General features: G+C 40.0%; 1 protein-coding gene across 7 annotated transcripts in view; it reads left to right on the top strand.

Annotated features, from left to right (window-relative positions):
• The window catches only part of FAM172A (family with sequence similarity 172 member A), a 553,070-nt gene that overhangs the window by 16,941 nt on the left and 517,536 nt on the right, over positions 1-18,593 (top strand). For 6 of the 7 annotated variants that reach the window (XM_054986299.1, XM_054986296.1, XM_054986298.1 and 3 more), the window contains exons 2-3: positions 5,806-5,929; positions 9,679-9,780. In XM_054986299.1, the coding sequence (XP_054842274.1) occupies positions 5,824-5,929; positions 9,679-9,780 (208 nt within the window). In that variant the 5' untranslated portion in view covers positions 5,806-5,823. The other variant, XM_054986300.1, reaches the window with a different exon arrangement.

Below are 18,593 nucleotides of genomic sequence, written 5' to 3'. Positions count from 1 at the left end.
GCTCCTGTGTATATTCGTTTCCTTTAATTCTTATTTTTCAACATGGAGAGCACATCAAAATTAGATGAGAGACTGTTTCTCTTCCCAAGCTGCATATTTACTTCTTCTGTGTTGCAGGTTCCAGACTGTAGGTCACTTCCACACACTCCATTTTTTTCAAGTTTTCCTTGTCCCAAAGCCACATCTTCCCGATCCCCTTTAGGAACTCACCTTCCACATGCACCATCCTCATGTGTGTTTTATGGGTGTTTGTTGTGGGGGGGGGAAAGGTCCCAAAACAGAAAATGCATTCTTTATCTGTGCCTTGTCACAATGATGTTGGTGCATTCCCGCCCAACTTTCCTTTTTTAAAAATGAGTGCACGTGGGATTGTGCTATATCACTGTCCTGTCTTTCAGCTTCTGTAGAAACTGGGCATGCGTAGTATTCCTTCTCTATTGTTGATTTCCTGCTCAAGGTTTTAAATGCAAAAGTATTTAATAAATATGCGAACAGTAGAGTAGTGCAATCGTGCGATTCCATATCCTACTATATAAAAGGCAAGCCATGTTCCCCACCATTCATCCCTGTGGAGGCACAGCACACAGGGATAAGAAGTGAGTTGCGGTGGCAAGGCCCTCCCAAGGTCCCACGGCAGCGGGGGTGGGGCTCCCTGCCACCTACATGGGGCCTTGGGAGGGCTGCTCACAAGCCAAGCAGTGGCCAAGGGGTCAGAGGAGGAGAGAGCCCCCCGCTCTCTTCCCTGATTCCCCCCTTTGACTGATTCTGCGAGGAGAGCTGGGGAGGACCACTGCTAGGGCCCATTGTATTTTCCCAAACAATGGGCCTTACTGATAATTTGAAATAAAATAGGAAATGGCATTCTGTTCTCAATGTTGATCCTAGACTGATTGCTGAGCGATCCAATGTAGCAAGCACTGCAGTATGATTCCTTGTATACATAGATATCGTAATAGTGCAGGGACCATTTTAAAAAGTAAAAAAAGGGGGGGGATTATATGATTGTGCATGTGAGCCCAGATGCATGTGTGGGAGGGGTAATGGTGAGAGGAGAGGTTGGAGATTTGTGGGAGGTCACTTCAAACATGCAAAAAAATTTCCACATGCATTGATATGGTAATAATCGCACAGAAAAAGCAGCATCAAAAATGAAAATGGAATAAAACAGGTCTCACCAAAAAACACTTAAAAACTAGGATCATCATGACCTGCTTGCGCATGGGAAATGATGACGTGTGTAATGAGTAAGATAACCCGCCAAAGTTCTGTTGGCAGGCCGTCTCATTAGGGACGTGTAAAAGCGACCGTAGTTAGAACTTCAGTGAGAAAAGTTCATAGATTTAAGATCGGGAAGTGGTCATCCTTCACCCCAGCACAGCCTACAGCGATGTTCCTGCTCCTCCAGCTCTTCGACATTCAGACAGTCCCCCGACATAGCCCAGCCAGTAATTCCTTCTGTCAAACTGACCAAATGAGACACAAATGGAGCTCTGCTGGATTTTTTATAAAATTCATACAATTTAACTATTTTTACACTGTGTTACAACTGATACAGTTTGTGTTTGTTGCTTCGTTATTTGGAAGTTAGATTTGCATCTTTGAGTTTGTCCTCAGGCATGTTGCTGCTATTCCTATTTTGCATTTACAAGAGATCTTGGCACAGATTCACATGGTATACATGGTTTTCAGCTCCTTTGTTTTAACCTCTCAACAATCCTGTGAGGTACGGTAGGCTGAGAGTGTGATTGGCCCAAGGTCACTTAGTGAAACCATGAGCTTTCTTAATTATCCCCCTTAGGTCAATTAGATGGGTAGCCGTATTGGTCTGCAGTAGAATAGCAGGATTTTAGTCCAGTGGCACCTTAGAGACCAACAAGATTTTTCAGTGTTAACTTTTGACTCAGAGCTCCCTTCTTCAGACACAAGTAGGAATGGAGATCCCTGAGCCTGTATATCCCAGCCAGAGGTGGGTGGGGTGTTACAAGGGAAGCATCAGGATGTAAAGGTACAATGCAGCTTGATTAGAACAGAAATTAGCATCTCACTACAGATGGACTAAAATGCTGCTGTTCTTCCTTAGGCCATTAAGTGTGTCAGGTCTGATATTTTGTGAGTTGCAAAAAGTCATTAATGAATATGTAATTTAAGTTTAAGAGTTGCTGTGATTGGGTTGGAGATGATAGCAGAGATCCAGTCACATATTTAATGTAAATAGCATTAGGAAGGTCTTACAGATAGTATTTATAGCCAGAAGTATATAGTTAGTGCAGAACTGATTTGGAAAAACAAAGATTAAAGTAGGTATCTTAACAAAATGTAAAAGTACTGCAGAAGTTGTAAGGGTATGTATGAAACTTGCAGCTTCAAATGAAGGTGCAGACATGTAGACATACAAAACTGTTCATATATAGAAATGCTTCATCAACTCTTCTTATAAATATGAGAACATGGTAATGGGTATATGCATTAAAATTCTGACTGACATCTTTTGCCTGTGGATCCTTGCCTTGGTTGTGTGATATTATGAAATGTTCATGAATATGTCGAGTTGCTGAGAAGAAGTGCCAGCTTATTGACAGTACAGATTCTATAAATGAAGTGAAAAGTTTGGCTGAAAAATCAAATACCCTGGAGGTAGGCAAGGCTGTACACTTTTGGCAGAGAAGGGTAGTGAGCCGATGATACTCTGAGAGCAGGACTGGAAGAGATGCTACGGAACCACATGCTTAGAAGATACTGGGTATGGCAATAGAGGAGTGGACCGTGAAGATGATGAAGTTAGCTGAGATGGCTAAATTTTTTGCTTTGATTTGAGAGAAGACGTACATTGGAAACTCTTGATTGACTTTATGTAACAGGGAAAGAAAATGACTAGAAAAATGGGAAGCTTTATTCTGATGATAAGAATACAAGTGTGAATTCTGTAATTATGCTGATATTTGTTGTAGCGAAAATTGAAACTTTCCCCTATATATCTCTTTTTTCTTCTTTCTTTTTCATTCTTTTTTTCTTAACTTTTTAAAACTAGTACCTGCCACTCTTAACCACTACACTAGTTTGGTGTAGTGGTTAAGAGTGGTAGAACATCAATCTGGAGTCTAATCTGGTTTGATTCCCCACTCCTCCACTTGAAGCCAGCTTGGTGACCTTATGCCACTCTTAACCACTACACCAGTTTGGTGTAGTGGTTAAGAGTGGCAGGATTCTAATTTGGAGAACTGGGTTTGATTCCCCACTCCTCCACTTGAAGCCAACTGAGTGACCTTGGGTCAGTCACTGCTCTTCCAGAGCTCTCTCAGCCCCACCCACCTCACAGGGTGATTGTTGTTGTGGGGATAATAATGACATACTTTGTAAACTGCTCTGAGTGAGCGTTAAGTTGTCCTGAAGGGCAGTATATAAATCAAATGTTGTTGTTTTGTTGTTGTTGTCATCGTCGTCGTCATCGTTATTATTATTAAAAAAACCTTTCAATAAAAATTTATGCAAAAAAATCCCAGGAGATGCTGGGTATGAGAGCAGGTATTTGGGGCCAGGAAATTAAAGGAGCAAAGAAATTGTAGGACTGAACTTCACATAAGTTTGAAATACACATCTATAGTTTTTAGTTCAGGTCTCTAGTGTCTTATTTGCAGAGCATCTATTTTTGGGTTCATTATGTGTTAATCAAAGTTTGTTATTAAAGAAGTTATAATGTCTGTATATAAGAACATGATATTTCTTTGCCAGAGGTTTCTATCTGATTTTCTAGACAGATGATACTCTGAGAGTTACTTTAAGTAAGTTTTAGCCAATCCGTTGTGGACCAACTTTGTAACATGTGTGAAATTTTCCTGAACTATACTTACTGATACTTAGCATTAAAATCTGGGCTCATCTCCGTCCCAGTTCATCAACCTGTTTCATGGCTAGGAAGGAGACCTTGATCTGGATTCACTGGCCTTAGCAGTGTTGCTTCCTGTGTTGCTTACATTGCAACATGATTAGGGTATTTTTGTGGAGCTGGTACCCAAAATGTGTGAGAACGTATACCAAGCCACCAGCAAAAATGAGGCATGCTGATTTTCCTTCTGGACAGTCAAGCCCCAAGTATTTTTTTTGGCACCAGCATACTGAATTTCAGTTGCTGTTTTGGTGGACTTCATTTAAGGCCTGAGTTTAGTGCTGCAGGAAGATAAGGTTTGGTGCCACATCTATTTATTTATTTTATCTGTACCCTACTTTTCTCCCTAGTGAGGACCCAGAGTGGCTTACAAGTCTTCCCTTCTCTATTTTGTTCTTCCAATAACCGTTTGGTAGGTTAGACTGAGAGTTGTATGACTGGCCCCATGGTCACGAAGAAAGCTTCAGAAAATGTGTATAACATACAGGACATAAGCTTGGATCAGCAGTAAGCAAGTGTAAACATCAGTGGACTTAGTGCAGTTCTGCTTGTGCAAGATCTTGTGCAACACTTAGAGCACATGCAACACAAATAATATTATAGTGCCCAGAAATTGGTTGCATAAGATCTTGCATCAGTGAAAAAACAAGTGGGGCTAATACAAGCAGCTGCTACAGTTATTTTCTTGCATTTCTGCTAATGTATGAGCACTAGAACGTAGGGATTTTGTTCTGAATCCAACCCACAGTTTGAATATTGCCTGATAAATCGCACATAATGAGGAGTCTGTACAAAGTACTGGTAAATGTTTTCAGATACGTAGGTTCTGAAGTATTCTGTGCTGACTTGTTGACTGTGAGTAGAGACGGACCTAAACTTACAGCTCAGATTTTGTACATCACTCTTGTTTATTGTGCTTTGGGAGTTAAAGTATTCTGAATGATTTTTGGGTGGGTGGATGGAGAAAGTACTTTTACAGCATTCCTTAATCCTTTACCAGAGAACACATCAACTATAAACAATCAAGAACCCTTTTATCTGCATCCTGTATATAGTAGGTTATATGGATTGAAGATAACATCTAAGTCAGGTATAACAAAAAAGAAAAAATAATTTTATTTAGATGGTAATGCCTGTAATGCTTTCCCATTCTAGTCTATTATCAGACACAATTGCTAGAGCCAGGAGGTGCATGAGGCTTGATGATTACAATATTTATTCTTTCAGCATTTCAAACTTACAGACATTAACTAGACAGTTTTAACAGTTTGCTGTTTTTATCTCTGCCTGCCAAAAATCATACACTACAGTCCCTGCTGGACTCCCTGCTTAGCTGGGACACTTCTTATCACTTCTCTCTTCCAAACCCGATTTTTCACTTTTTCTCTTGGTGGTTGACTGTTAAACATTTCAAGCCCCCCCCTCCCCCTAGCCCCATGCTGCAGCATTCCATTCAGCCTTTCAAATCAGTTGGTTCATGCTGAATAGGCATAAAAAAGGTTGAATCTTCTGTCCATCACACTGGGCATTTTCTTAAGTTTGTAGAACAATTTATTGTTTCTGTCTGTGGCCCCAGTCTATGGATTTAAGAATCCACAGAGAAGGTCATGTTGAGAATTAGATATATTGATTGGTCTGTGGCTTGATAGGCTCCCAGAGCATCTTGTATAGTTCGGACAACAATTTTCCAGCTTACTCACTTACTAGGAAAACATAGGCTCTTTAGAGTAGAGGTCCCAGCATTCACGCATATTCAGCTCTATACAAGGGGCAACTCAGAAGCTCCTCTTCCAGTTGCATATAATGTTGTGCCTGTATTCAGACATGTTCCCCTCCTCATAAAAGTCTGCAGTGAAATTAGTATTGTGCATTCTGAGTTGAAACCGAAGTATGAAAATTCCCAACTATCTTTCCTTTTGCAGCTCATCTACCCAAGATTGATGTATGTAACCTCCATTGCTTTAATTTGGTTGCAAATTTGGATAAGCATGGCACAGCTCCAGCAAGGAGGCCCTGACGAGAAAGAGAAGACTACAGCATTAAAGGGTACAAATTAATTTGGAACTTCTCCTCCGTAGGCACTTCGTACACTGTGTTCTGATGAACTGTAATTTTGTGGTTAGTAAAGCAGGTGAGCAAGTACAAATAAGTACCACCCACTTCCTTGGTTGCTATATATTTATTATCCCTCTCCGTAATCTGTAGTATGGGCTTATATCCTACCACTCTGCTTAGCAATATTTGAAGCCTTTCTCTAGCCTAGGGAGCTTTCTTCCAATGGAAGTGTCTCCTTAACTTCTGTCAGAAAAAAGGCTCTTTATGCTGGAGGAGCTTTGCTGAGCGAGTACAAGCTACAGTAACAGCCAACTCATACTGTTGCAAATTTTCCTGCCAATATACAAGCATTAGCATTGCTACTGCATTTGGGTTACTAAACAAGCATCACTTTAATGAGTTGATATTGGAAAACCATTTTCAGATATTTCAGAATTAGATATATCTTTATGTGCTTGGTAGAGGAATATGATCTGGGAGTTTGCTCAGCTTCTGTTGCTATTGGCAGGCCTTTGTGCAACCCAGGTTCTAACTACTCTTGTTGCTGATATCCAAGATTCCTTCATCTTCTGTGTGGAAAGAAATAAATGGATATATGTCTGAAAACATATGCAAATATAGAACAAGTAACATGTGAAAAGAAGTATTTCAAGTCACACAAACCTACCCAGTGATCTTTCTGAAATCACTGAAGCTCAAAATTAAGTTGGGAATTGGAAACTATGGATCTTTCAGACACCGATTCTGGTTTAAAGGAAGTAAACTTATGCTAGGATTTTCAAGGATATACCTGTTGGAAATGGTTAGGATATAAATAGTGGTTCAGGATATCCTCAGTTACTTTGACAGTTGCAGCTTGAGCCTGTGTTTTAGTTTGAAGCAAGCTTCAATTCAGTATGACTTATTGTCAGGTAAGAATGTACAAGGTTTAGCCTTGCAGTGTATGGTGTGATATTCTGTTATTCATTGTTCAAAAATTAAATCACTATCCGGCAACACTGGAAGGATGCTTGTTTTTAACATTTTCCTCTTAAAAATAGGAAGATTTTCTTTGTTTTCTGCATGAGGCACTGAGGCCTACATGCTGTCTGTAAACCCAGAAAAACAAATACTGCCTTTTTTTTCAATCATGGTCACTTCTCTTTTCTTTTTATTTAGCTTTCCCCCAATTTTTCCCCCAGCTGGAAAACACTAAGAGGTGCTTGGGTACTCTGAGTGTATTTGTAATTATTGTTTTCATAAAATGAAGGCATTTATACTTCTAGCTTCATAACAAACAATACAACATTATGGGCTAATGTACACACAGTACATTTTATTAAAACAGCAAGAAAAAAATTTGTCTGATAAGTGTTGCTTATATTTCAGTTTTTCTCTGTTTCCTTGGTTTTCTGAAAAAGGAAATCTTGGGGTAGAACCATTTCTCCCTTAATGACTTCTAAATTTATGTAAATTTTAGATCTCTGCCTGTGCAAAGTTCTCTGCATAGCTATTTGTGGGTCTTGTATTCCATGCTAAATTGAACAGTTTAAGAGAATGATCAATGAGAAGGTTTTGGCTAGCATTTAGTATCAAGATCATAGGAATTTTTTTTCTTTTCTGAGTGGTTTCTTGCAGATTTGCAGCTTGTGTCCCCCTCCAGTGGAATTATTTCCAAAGTACTACTATAAAGGAATATATTGGAATTAACCCTTGGAAACAGACTAAACTATGACACTCTAGCAGCCTGACAGATAATGAAATAGTAGTGATAAGGGGTAGTCGCTTATCTATCCTGTGTTTACCCTCTTCTGTGTATTGTCATAGATGCCAGTCTTGTGTGGCAAATAGATTACTGATCTTGGATTGGGAAGACCCAAGTCCAGAGCTGTGAAACTCTTTGGGTGGTCTTGAGGAAGTCACTATGGTTTATGTAACCTACCTCACAGGGTAGTTATGTGTCGTGGCCTCTGAGTCCTCGGAGGACGAAGACCTTGAGGAGGACGACAGGAGTGGGAATACTCCAAGCTCCTCCAGCGTCAGCTGCTTGGAAAACCAGCAGGGACTGGAGCAGCAGGAATCCCTGCCAGAGCAGGTTGAGGAATCCAGGGCAGACTCAGGGACAGAAGCTGCCCCTTTACCTGCACCAGCTCCTGAGGCTAGGGCAACAACCCCAGCTAGCTCCCCCGAACCTGATAGGCAGCGCAGAGGGAGGCAGCGGCTTGCTGCACAGGAAAGGAGGCGAAGTGCAAGGCTTCAGGCACTCAAGCAGCGTCGGAACGACCTTGAGTTGTAACAGAGTGCAGCCCCGTCCTGCAGGTGAGAACTCTTAAGCCAGGACGCCCTCTCCTTCGGTGCAGAAGCACCTGCGCACAGACCCGCCTGGTTCCACTGCGACTCCATTCTGCTCTGACTGCTTTTCGGCTCTGACCCCCGCATTTTGGCTCCTTGGACTACGCTCCTGGCTCACTCCCTTATTGGCTTGTTTGAACTCGGACTGCTCGAGAGGCTCGTGGCTGTCTCCCTGCCTGCATTCCAGCACATTATGAAGTTAAAAAATGAGAACTCCACTTCCACTGCCTTCCTTGAAAGAATGGAAGGATATAAATAATGATCACTTTGACCTTGACATACTTGTATGGCAGCACTCAAGGGTGCTTCCATTGGGCGACAGGACAGCAGTATTCCCCCTCTTCCTTCTGTGTGTCTGGCTCTGTGTGTACTCTATCTACAGGGGGAGGGAGAAGAAAGGAAGATACCGTGAAAACAACAATAAAAAATGATAGGTAGAATTCACTTGCAATAGACTGAGGCTGTACCTATTTGATGTCTGATTTCATAGTTGCAACAGATTTAATAGTTTGATAGCATAACTTGTTATTGTACCAAAGAATACATGTATTTGATGTATTACTTACATCAAATACATGTATTTTAATTCAAAACTAGAAGACACATCTTTGCTTCTAGGAATAATTCAATCAGACAAATTTGTTTTTTTGCTGTTTAAGAAGTGTTGACTCAGTTGAATCATTGTAATCAGTTGTGTTGATGTGTTCATCAAAATTAGAGACTAAAAAGGGTTAAAATGTTTTGTGCATGAGCCACTGTTGTTCCGGTTTAATGAACTGTGGTTGACTTTTAGGTAGTAGTTACCAAGTCTGGCATATCTTGGGGCTTGTTAATTCCACAAGAAAGCTGGTAAAATTGTACATATGAAGAACTGAGTGATCCCATTGTACTGATTTGCATTATATAGTTATTATCCCAGAACTAGTCTACAGTGCCATTTGAAAACATAACAATTGAGAAATGAGTCTTATAATGACGCTAGAGCTCGTGCTATCAAGCAGGCGTAAATTGGGGATAGGACTACACCATAAATATGGGCTTCTTATAAATAGCACAAGTATTTCATCACATCTTTTGTGTATATCCTCTTCAGCAAAGTGACTAACCAATCCATATTTTGTGGGATGAGAAGTAGATGGGTGGTTAATACACTTCAAAAATACTTTCCTGTATCATCCTGTACTTCTGGAGTAATGTTAAGACTACCAGAGTTATTGTATTTGCACTCCTGTATAGGCAGAAATTTTCTGTTTGGGATAGATTAATAGTTTGATTTAATAATTTATCAGAGAAGGCTAGGACCATAATAACATTTCTCCCATTGTGGAAAACTGCTTTTCTAGAGCAGTAACTGTGAATTTGAGGCCTGCAGAAAGATAAGTCCTCTTTCCCACCATCATCTTTTTCAGATTTGTTATCTAGAATAGACTTGGATGAACTAATGAAAAAGGATGAACCACCTCTTGAGTTCCCTGATACTCTTGAAGGATTTGAATATGCCTTTAATGAAAGTAAGTAATCCACCTTAGAAGAAGACAAAAATTAGAAATGATAGAGTATTGATATACTTTTTTTTTTTTACTGAACTTTGATTTATAACTTGCTGGTGAATATCTTTTTATACAGCGTAAAAGAAAAGTAGTGTTTGGAGTAATCAATTGTTTTCATCTAATGTGCAGAAATATACAGTTTGTGATGTTTCTGTTGTCCCAGCTGCCTGTGTCCATTATTAGAAATCCTCTAGTAGATTACATATAGTTTTTTTTTTTTTGAAAAATTTTTTATTGGGTTAGAACATTTTTATTTTTACATTACAATCAATTTTCCCCTAATTTTTCATTTCTAACCCCCTCCCTTTCCCCCCCTTTTGTTGACTTCCAACAGCTTTCCCACCCTCTGTCCCTTTTCCCTTACTTCTATTAAATTCCTCTGTCTAAAACAGATATACATTCTCCATTATATTAAGCAGTACATCTTTAACTCCCTTACTTATTATACACCCAAACTATACGTCTTTAGATAAACAATTTATCCCATTTTCCAGTTTTGAATATTTCTATATAAACCTATATATCATAAACCATAAAAATTTCCCACATTTAAATCAAACAATTTGATTTGTTCTCTATGTATTACTCCTTTCATCTTTTTATGGTAATTCTATATAACTCCTCAGATAGTCAATCAATTTAACTCTTCTATACATTCAGTTTGGTGCATATAAATCTTGTCAAAGAAAGAAAATATTGTTAGTTAGTCAATCCTCATGTTTAAACCTTATCATTAATTATTCTCTATCAGTTAACCTATACATATCTATATATATCTCAATCAATTAATCTAACTGCTTATAAATTCACATTTCTCTTCCTCCCCCGGTAAAGTCACCCCTCTCTTTTATACTTTTATTATACTTCAGTAGTTCTCAAACTGCCACAGTTTTCCTCCCACCTCCCATTTCTTCTCCAGATATTGTTTCAGCTTCTCCCAGTCTGTGTTAAACTGCCCTGAGTCCAGATCTCTCAGTTTTCTTGTCATCTTATCCATTTCAGCCATATACAGCAATTTGTAGATCCAATCTTCAATAGTTGGCACTTCTTGTACTTTCCATTTCTGCGCATACAAAAGTCTAGCTGCTGCAGTCATATAAAAAATCAACGTCCTATGATGGGCTGGAATTCCCTCCATTCCCAAGTTTAGCAGCAGGAGTTCTGGGTTCTTATTTATTTGAAACTGTAAAATTTCACTCATTTCTCTTATTATTTCCCCCCAGAACTGCCTAGCTACCTCACACGACCACCACATATGATAGAGGGAGCCCTCATGTTTCTTACATTTCCAGCATTTATTAGAAGTATTCAAATTCCCTAGCGCAATCTTCTTTGGTGTCATGTACCAACGATAGATCATTTTGAAAATGTTCTCTTTAATATTGATACACGTCGTTGTCTTCATTGTAGTTTTCCACAAGTATTCCCATGCCTCCATTGTTATTTCTTTATTGAAATTTATAGCCCATTTCACCATCTGTGTTTTAACTATCTCATCCTCAGTATACCATTTCAGCAATACTTGGTATACCTTGGATATTCTTTTCTTGTCTTCTTTAAGAAGGGTCTGCTCTAGTTCCGAGTTCTCTGTTCGTATGCCCCCTTTTGCAAAGTCTGAGTTGTATAAGTCTCTAATCTGTCTATACTGAAACCAATCATAGTTAGGTGATAGTTCCTCTTGCGTCTTTATTCTAAGTTTAGATACTTCAATCTTAGTTATTTCTTTGTACGTTAAACATTGTTGTTCATTATCCACAGCTCTCGGATCTATCACCTCATATGGAACCACCCACAAGGGGGTTCCTTCTTGTAGGTAAGTTCTATACTTCTTCCAGATTGTAAATAGACTTCTCCTTACAAAATGATGCAGGAACATCGAGTTGACCTTTACTTTGTCATGCCATAGGTATGCGTGCCATCCAAAAATTTTTTTATATCCCTCTAGGGCTAATAGTTTCTTATTCTTTAATGTCATCCACTCTTTTAACCAAACTAGGCAGATTGCATCATGGTAAAGTCTCAGATTGGGCAGTTGCATTCCGCCTCTCTCCTTTGCATCTTGTAAAACTTTTACTTTCACTCGAGGCTTCTTGCCTGCCCAAACAAAATCTGATATTTTCCTCTGCCATTTTTCAAATTGTTTAGAGTCTCTGATGATTGGTATTGTCTGTAACAAAAACATTACTCTTGGTAACACATTCATCTTAACTGCTGCAATCCTGCCCAACCATGACAGGTTCAATCTATTCCATTTGATCAAGTCTCTCTCTATCTGAGTCCATAATTTTTCATAATTATTCTTGAACAAATCTATATTTTTTGCAGTCAGCTCAATTCCCAAGTATTTCACCTTACTAGTTACTTCACAATCCGTTGTTTCCATTAACAATTGTTGTTTCTGCTTAGTCATGTTTTTGCATAATATCTTTGACTTCTTTTTGTTAATGAAGAAACCTGCCAAATCTCCAAACTCCTTGATCTTGTCTATCACTTTTGACATGTTCTCCAGTGGGTCTTCTACAATTAACATTATGTCGTCTGCAAATGCTCTGACCTTATATGAATAGTCCTTTATTTTTATTCCTCGTATTTCCTCATCTTGTCGAATTTGTATCATCAGAATCTCCAATACTAAAATGAACAACAATGGAGATAACGGGCAACCTTGTCTTGTTCCTTTACTAATCGTCAATTTTTTGGTCAATTCATCATTCACTACAATTGCTGCAGTCTGGTCTCTATAGATTTCCTTGATTGCTCTGACGAATCTTTCTCCCAATTGTAGCTTTTCCATAGTGGCAAACATAAAGTCCCAGTTTAAATTGTCAAACGCTTTTTCAGCGTCTACAAAGAAGAAACCAACCTCTTTGTCACAACGCTTGTCGTAGTATTCAATAGCATTGATCACTGTCCTTAAGTTGTCTCTTATTTGTCTGTCTGGCAAAAAGCCTGCTTGTTCCTCCTCTATGACTTCCGAGAGCCACCCCTTCAATCTCTCCGCCAATATCTTCGCAAAAATTTTATAATCATTATTGAGTAGTGATATAGGCCTATAATTTTTCACGCTAGTCAGATCTTGGCCCTCTTTTGGGATCAATGATATATTCGCTTCGCTCCAAGTGTCTGGAATTCTTTGATCCCTAAAAACTCCGTTCATCACCTCTTTTAGGAATGGTGCCAGTTCATTGGCCATTGTCTTATAAAATTTAGCCGTAAGTCCATCTGGCCCTGGCGCCTTTCCTAGATTTGCGGATTGTATTGCCATATTTATTTCCTCATCAGTTACTTCACTGTTCAGCTTATTTCTCCAAGCTTCCGAAATCTCTGGAAGTTTGGTTTTCTCCAAATATGATGCTATTGATTCTTTGTTTACTTCTTTTTTATTATACAGCTTAGCGTAAAATTTATAAAAAGCTCTACTAATGGTAGTCTGCTCCAAATACGTTTTGTTTTCTTCACAAATTTTATTTATTATTTTCTTTTCCCTTTTCTTCTTTAATTGCCATGCCAAATATTTCCCAGGTTTATTAGCACCCTCAAAAGCTTTTTGATTCAGTCTTTTAAGGTTCCACTCCAATTCTTTGTTACTCATTGCTGTTAATTGTTCTTGAAGAATTTTGATTTCCTGATGTATTTTCTTTTTCCCTGGTCTCTTTTTTAACTGTACTTCTTTGGCCTTTATTTTCTCCTCAATCTCTTGTCTTTTCTCCTCTTTCTTTTTCCTTGCTCTACCATTTAAGTCCATTAGTATGCCCCTTACAACCGCCTTGTACGCGTCCCAAACTTTACTGGTTGGTACTTCTTTATTCACGTTGTATTGTATAAAAAACTTAGTCTCTCTTCTCAGTGTTTCCATATTCTCACTTTCCTGTAACAGGTCCTCATTTATTCTCCAGGCTTTCCTTTTTCTCCTTTTTCCAAATTTCCACATAATTGGGTTGTGATCTGAGCCTACCATCGGCATTATTTCTACCTCCTTAGTCCATAGCGCTAAGTCCTTTGAGGCCCAGATCATATCAATTCTTGATAATGTAAGATGCCTTGCAGAATAAAAAGTAAACTGTTTGGTTTTAGGATATTCTCTCCTCCATACGTCTTCGAGAGTCTCTTGTTGAATCAACTCAAAAAAAAGCTTTGGCAATAGTCCTCTTTTCTTTTGTGCTTTTGTAGTCTTTTTGTCTAATTCCAAATCTGTCACTCCATTAAAATCTCCAGCAAGAATTATCTGGTCATATACAAGATCGTCTAGGTGCTTCCTTAAGTCCTCAAAGAAGCTTTCCTTTGCACCGTTAGGTGCATAAAGTCCGACTACCAACACTCTCTTTAAGTTCCAATTACATTCCACTGCTACAAATCTAGCTTCCACATCTCTCATAACAAATTTTGGCTGCAGCTCCTCTTTTATATACAACACCACTCCTCTTTTTTTCTTGTTGGAAGCCGCTACAAATTCTTTGCCCAATTTTCCAGATTTTAAATATTTTACATCCTGTTTTCTAATGTGGGTCTCCTGCAAACAAACAATATCACATTTTTGTTTTAGTAGCCAATGAAAAATATTTTTTCTCTTATTCGGTGAGTTTAGTCCATTTACATTCCAAGATAATACTTTACACTCCATATTCATGGTTTTGTTGGTAAGTCTTTTTCATTGTCCTTGATAAATCTCTCCATCTCCCGCTCAGATCTGATGCGTTTTTTTGCCCCTCCAAACTCAAAGGACACTCCTTCCGGTAACTCCCATCTGTATCTGATATTCATGTCCTTCAAAGTCTGAATTAGCACTCTATATTTTTTCCTGTCCAATAACACTGATCTGGGCAGTTCCTTCATTATAATAATCGTCTTGCCATCAATCTCCAATGGATCTTGAAATTGTTTGGTCACAATCCTCTCTTTCATATTTCTAGTTGTAAACTGCACAATCACATCCCTTGGTAGTTTCCTCTGGGTTGCAATTCTCGAGTTCACACGATACGCCACATCTAGGATAGCCACAATTTCCTCCTCCTCCTTCCCCAGGTAATCAGCCAACACCTCAGTCATCTGTTCTTGCGCTGACTTCCCTTCCACTTCTGGCAGACCGCGAAAACGAAGCTGCTTCTCCATGTGTTTAGTTTCTGCAACTGACATCCTCCCCTTCACCAGCCTCATCTCTGTTTGTTGCGTGTCTATTAGATTCTCCATCGCGTCTTCTACTGTTTTAACTCTCTGCTGCGTTCCTTGTAATTCACTGCTAATCGTTTCCACACCTTTTTTCACTTCTGACAGCTCCGACTTTACTGTCTGTGTAACTTCCTTGACCTCTTTAATAAGCTCCAATTTCGTGTCCTTAAGTTCTTTCATCATGTCTATAAGTTTTTTGTCCAAGTTTTCTATTGCTGATTGCCACTCTTTTTTCGACATCGTGGGGCTTGCTTTAGCTCGCTCCCACGAATCTGCTCTCTTCCTCAGCTCCGTGGCGTATAATTAAACGTTTTCCTTTTTTTTAAATGTCCCAATCTTTACCAAAATTAATTTTTTATATCCAAAATGTCGGGCGTCTTTTCTCTATGGTTTCTCTATGTTATTATAATCCAAGATGGCCTACTTCCTCTTCCGCTGAAGCCACGACCCTTCCACTTTCAAAGATGGCGATTCCCCACTTCCTGTCCTTTGGCAAGGGCCGCTTCCCTCCAGCCACTCTATTGTTGTTACGCACTTCCTGTCTCCCGTCTTCCCACAGCAGGTCTCGCGATGGTGTCTTTTTCCCACAGCTCCAAAACCACAGGTATTCAAAACAATAGTCCGATTTTTGTAATAACTTCTTTAAACTTAGTCTCTTTTAAAATACAACTCCTGCCGAGTCTTCACCTCCTTTTCGCTAGTCTGTTGCAGTTTAAAAGTCTACTTTCTTTCCTCTCTGTTTTTGTCAATCTGTCCCGTTTCAAGAGATAGCGATCTTTACCTTCTCTCCAGCTTTCTCGGGTTGTAATCGCTGTTTCGATCTTAAATTCTCCTCTCGACTTCCCTCCCCGATCGAAGCTTGGGTATGTAGGTCTTATGCCAGCCGAATTGGCCCCAAAATTGCCGCAGAGATTATAGCCGACCCGTCGCAAGGTGGGACCTCAAGGATCGGGGGGGAGACTCCTTATGTAGAGCCCCCCCTCGTCCGAGATCTAACTCACCCTAGGGTCTTGAGCGTTCTTTGCCTGCTCCCCGCCTGAGAGCAGTCGGCCGCGGGTTATTTTCACCCCTCCGGCCGGTTAAAACGGCAATCCGGTCAGCTCCACAAATGGAGCTGCGTTAGACCTCCATGAATCCCAAACCGGAAGTCAGATTACATATAGTTTTAGTGTGTTACTGATGCATCTTATTCTGATTCTTCTAACAAACTGGTTTGGAAGTGGGTCTGTTTTATTGTACTACAGTATATACATGAAGCTGCTTCCTCAGTTGAAATGAAGGCGTTCTTAATAGTTAGAGAACTAACTATTACATGTACATGGTGAAACCCCCATATCAGCAGAAGATTGCTTGATCCAGTTGATCTACTTTGGGCTCTTCCTTAAGAGCGTAAGCCTATAATTCTTATAATTGCTCTTGGGGAAACATCTTCAGTAGCATTTTCACTGTATGTATTGGATTCTGTTTGTGGCTAGTTTTTTCAGGTAAAAGACAGAATCTTGTCTTACAGTTTGCCAGTCCACGTTTTTCATCCTTTCAGAAGTTGTACTGGGGCCATATTCAACACATTTATAATTAGAAGTGGGCACAAACAGCAATACGAACAAAAAAAAGCCACGAACAGCCCGATCATCTGTTTGTGAGCAAGCTGTTTGTGAGGCCCCATTCCTGATGAACATGTGTTCGATCCAAGCCCTGTTCATGGTGTTCATCAGCTGTTTGTCAAGCCAGACAGTCTGGCGCCTTTTAATCTATTCCCTTGGCAATAGTAGGCATGGACTTTCTGAACTCTGTCTGAACTCCTGTTGCCCAGGAAACCCCAATCTAAGCCGAGGGGCACTTCACCCCCGACTCAGCCGCTTGTCAGGGAAAACCCTGACAAGGGCTGATTGCAGCCTGCTGGGGTTTAAATTTCCTTCTCCCTGCTGCTGTGCAGCGCAGGAAGAGGGACATTTAAATCCCCCACTCAGCTGCTTGTCAGGGAAACCCCTGACAAGTGACTGAGTGCAGCCTGCCGGGGTGAAATGCCCTTCTCCCTGCTGCTGCACAGCAGCCGGGAGAGGGGCACTTCACCCCCAACTCAGCTGCTTGTCAGGGGTTTCCTGACAAAGTCTCCCCCCTCCCTCCAGCCGGCTGGAAGAAGGGAGACTTTGAAGAGAAGGAGGTTCCCCAAGCCATTCCCCAAGCCTTTTACTGACTGTGGGCAGCTTGAGGGAGTTTAAACAATTAACAGGAGAAGCCAGATTGTGGGGATTTGGACAGCCATAAATCCACACCTCAGAAGTCCCCCTCATCTCTCTTCTCTCCTCTTTATTGCCTCCATGGTACCTGTTCCCAAAGTGCTTGAGCCAGGCATATCAGAACTGTTCATTACTCAAGTGAACCCCAAAACAGTGCTCTGCATTATCAGTAACATTTTCTTTTAGGTCTCATATTTTCCATGAAGCTGAGGCTGACATTGTAAGCAATTTCTAAAACTACACAATAATCTTAGCTTCTAAATCCTGTGAAAGATATCAGGGAGTCTGCTTGGGTCTATCTAATTCCTTTTAAATGGGCTCAGGAAATATGCTTGGGGCTGATACTGCAGAGCCTGGACCTTTTGGATTAAGTTGGGGGCAATACACTTCCTGCTTCAACAGTTGGGGAGCTTTTTCCTGTCTCACTTTAGAATTCACTTGAGTCTGCATACTTCTTCAGCCAAGGCTGTAAAGTTTTCTTACTCTCTTCCTTTTAGAACTTTTTTGGAAACTCTTCAGTTCTTCACTCAAGGCTATGTGGAGCCTTTTAAGGCTTGCCCCAAAGTGTCACAGTTCTAAGTGAGGAAAGCTTCTTTCTTCTAAACAGCCCCGTTAATTCTGATTTTTCTTATAGGCTGTATATTTTTTAACCACAAACTTCTTCCTCAATGAAACAAGCACGTCTGATGTGAAAATCAAAACTTAAATATTCAGCTCAGTCTGTTATGGTAAATACTTTTGGATGTACCTATTTAATAAGAAGACAATACTCAATGGGTTGTGAATTTTCCTAAGTAGTTTATAACTCACTGTCCCTATGACTCATTGCCTATAAACTCTGAATACAGTCCATATTACTCCAACATGGGATTTTCCCCGCTGTGCCAAGATGGAGGGCATTCTAGAAGTGAGGGGAAGCTGCCAAGGACATACAGTGTTGTGCCTTCCCTGTTATGTACTAGCTGGCAGCAATTCTCCAGTGTGTCAGTCAGAGAATGCTGTTGGCCTTGTGACTATAGATCATTAATTAGAAATGCCTGGGATTGAACCATTCAGTTCATACATGCAGCCTGACCCCCCTGAGGAATGGAGGGAGTCGAAGAACCCAATAAATTTTTTAGACTGTGGAATTAAAACACACATCTCGCACTGTAGCCCAAATGACAGGTATATAGAAGATGCTGAGATTTTCTAAAACAGATTATAGTATGTATAAGTGAAGTGCTGTGTTATAAATGCTGGTTAAAAAATCAGTAATTTGCCCTGTAGCCTAAAACAAAAAGGAGTGAAGAAATGGTGTTCTGATACAAGTGAATCTGGAGATCGACTTCCATCAGGAGCTGACTGCTGAGTTCTGTGCTTACTGAA

This window comes from Eublepharis macularius, chromosome 8, assembly GCF_028583425.1.
Source record: "Eublepharis macularius isolate TG4126 chromosome 8, MPM_Emac_v1.0, whole genome shotgun sequence".
Lineage (NCBI taxonomy): Eukaryota > Metazoa > Chordata > Lepidosauria > Squamata > Eublepharidae > Eublepharis > Eublepharis macularius.
This window is presented reverse-complemented; position numbering and strand designations above follow the sequence as displayed.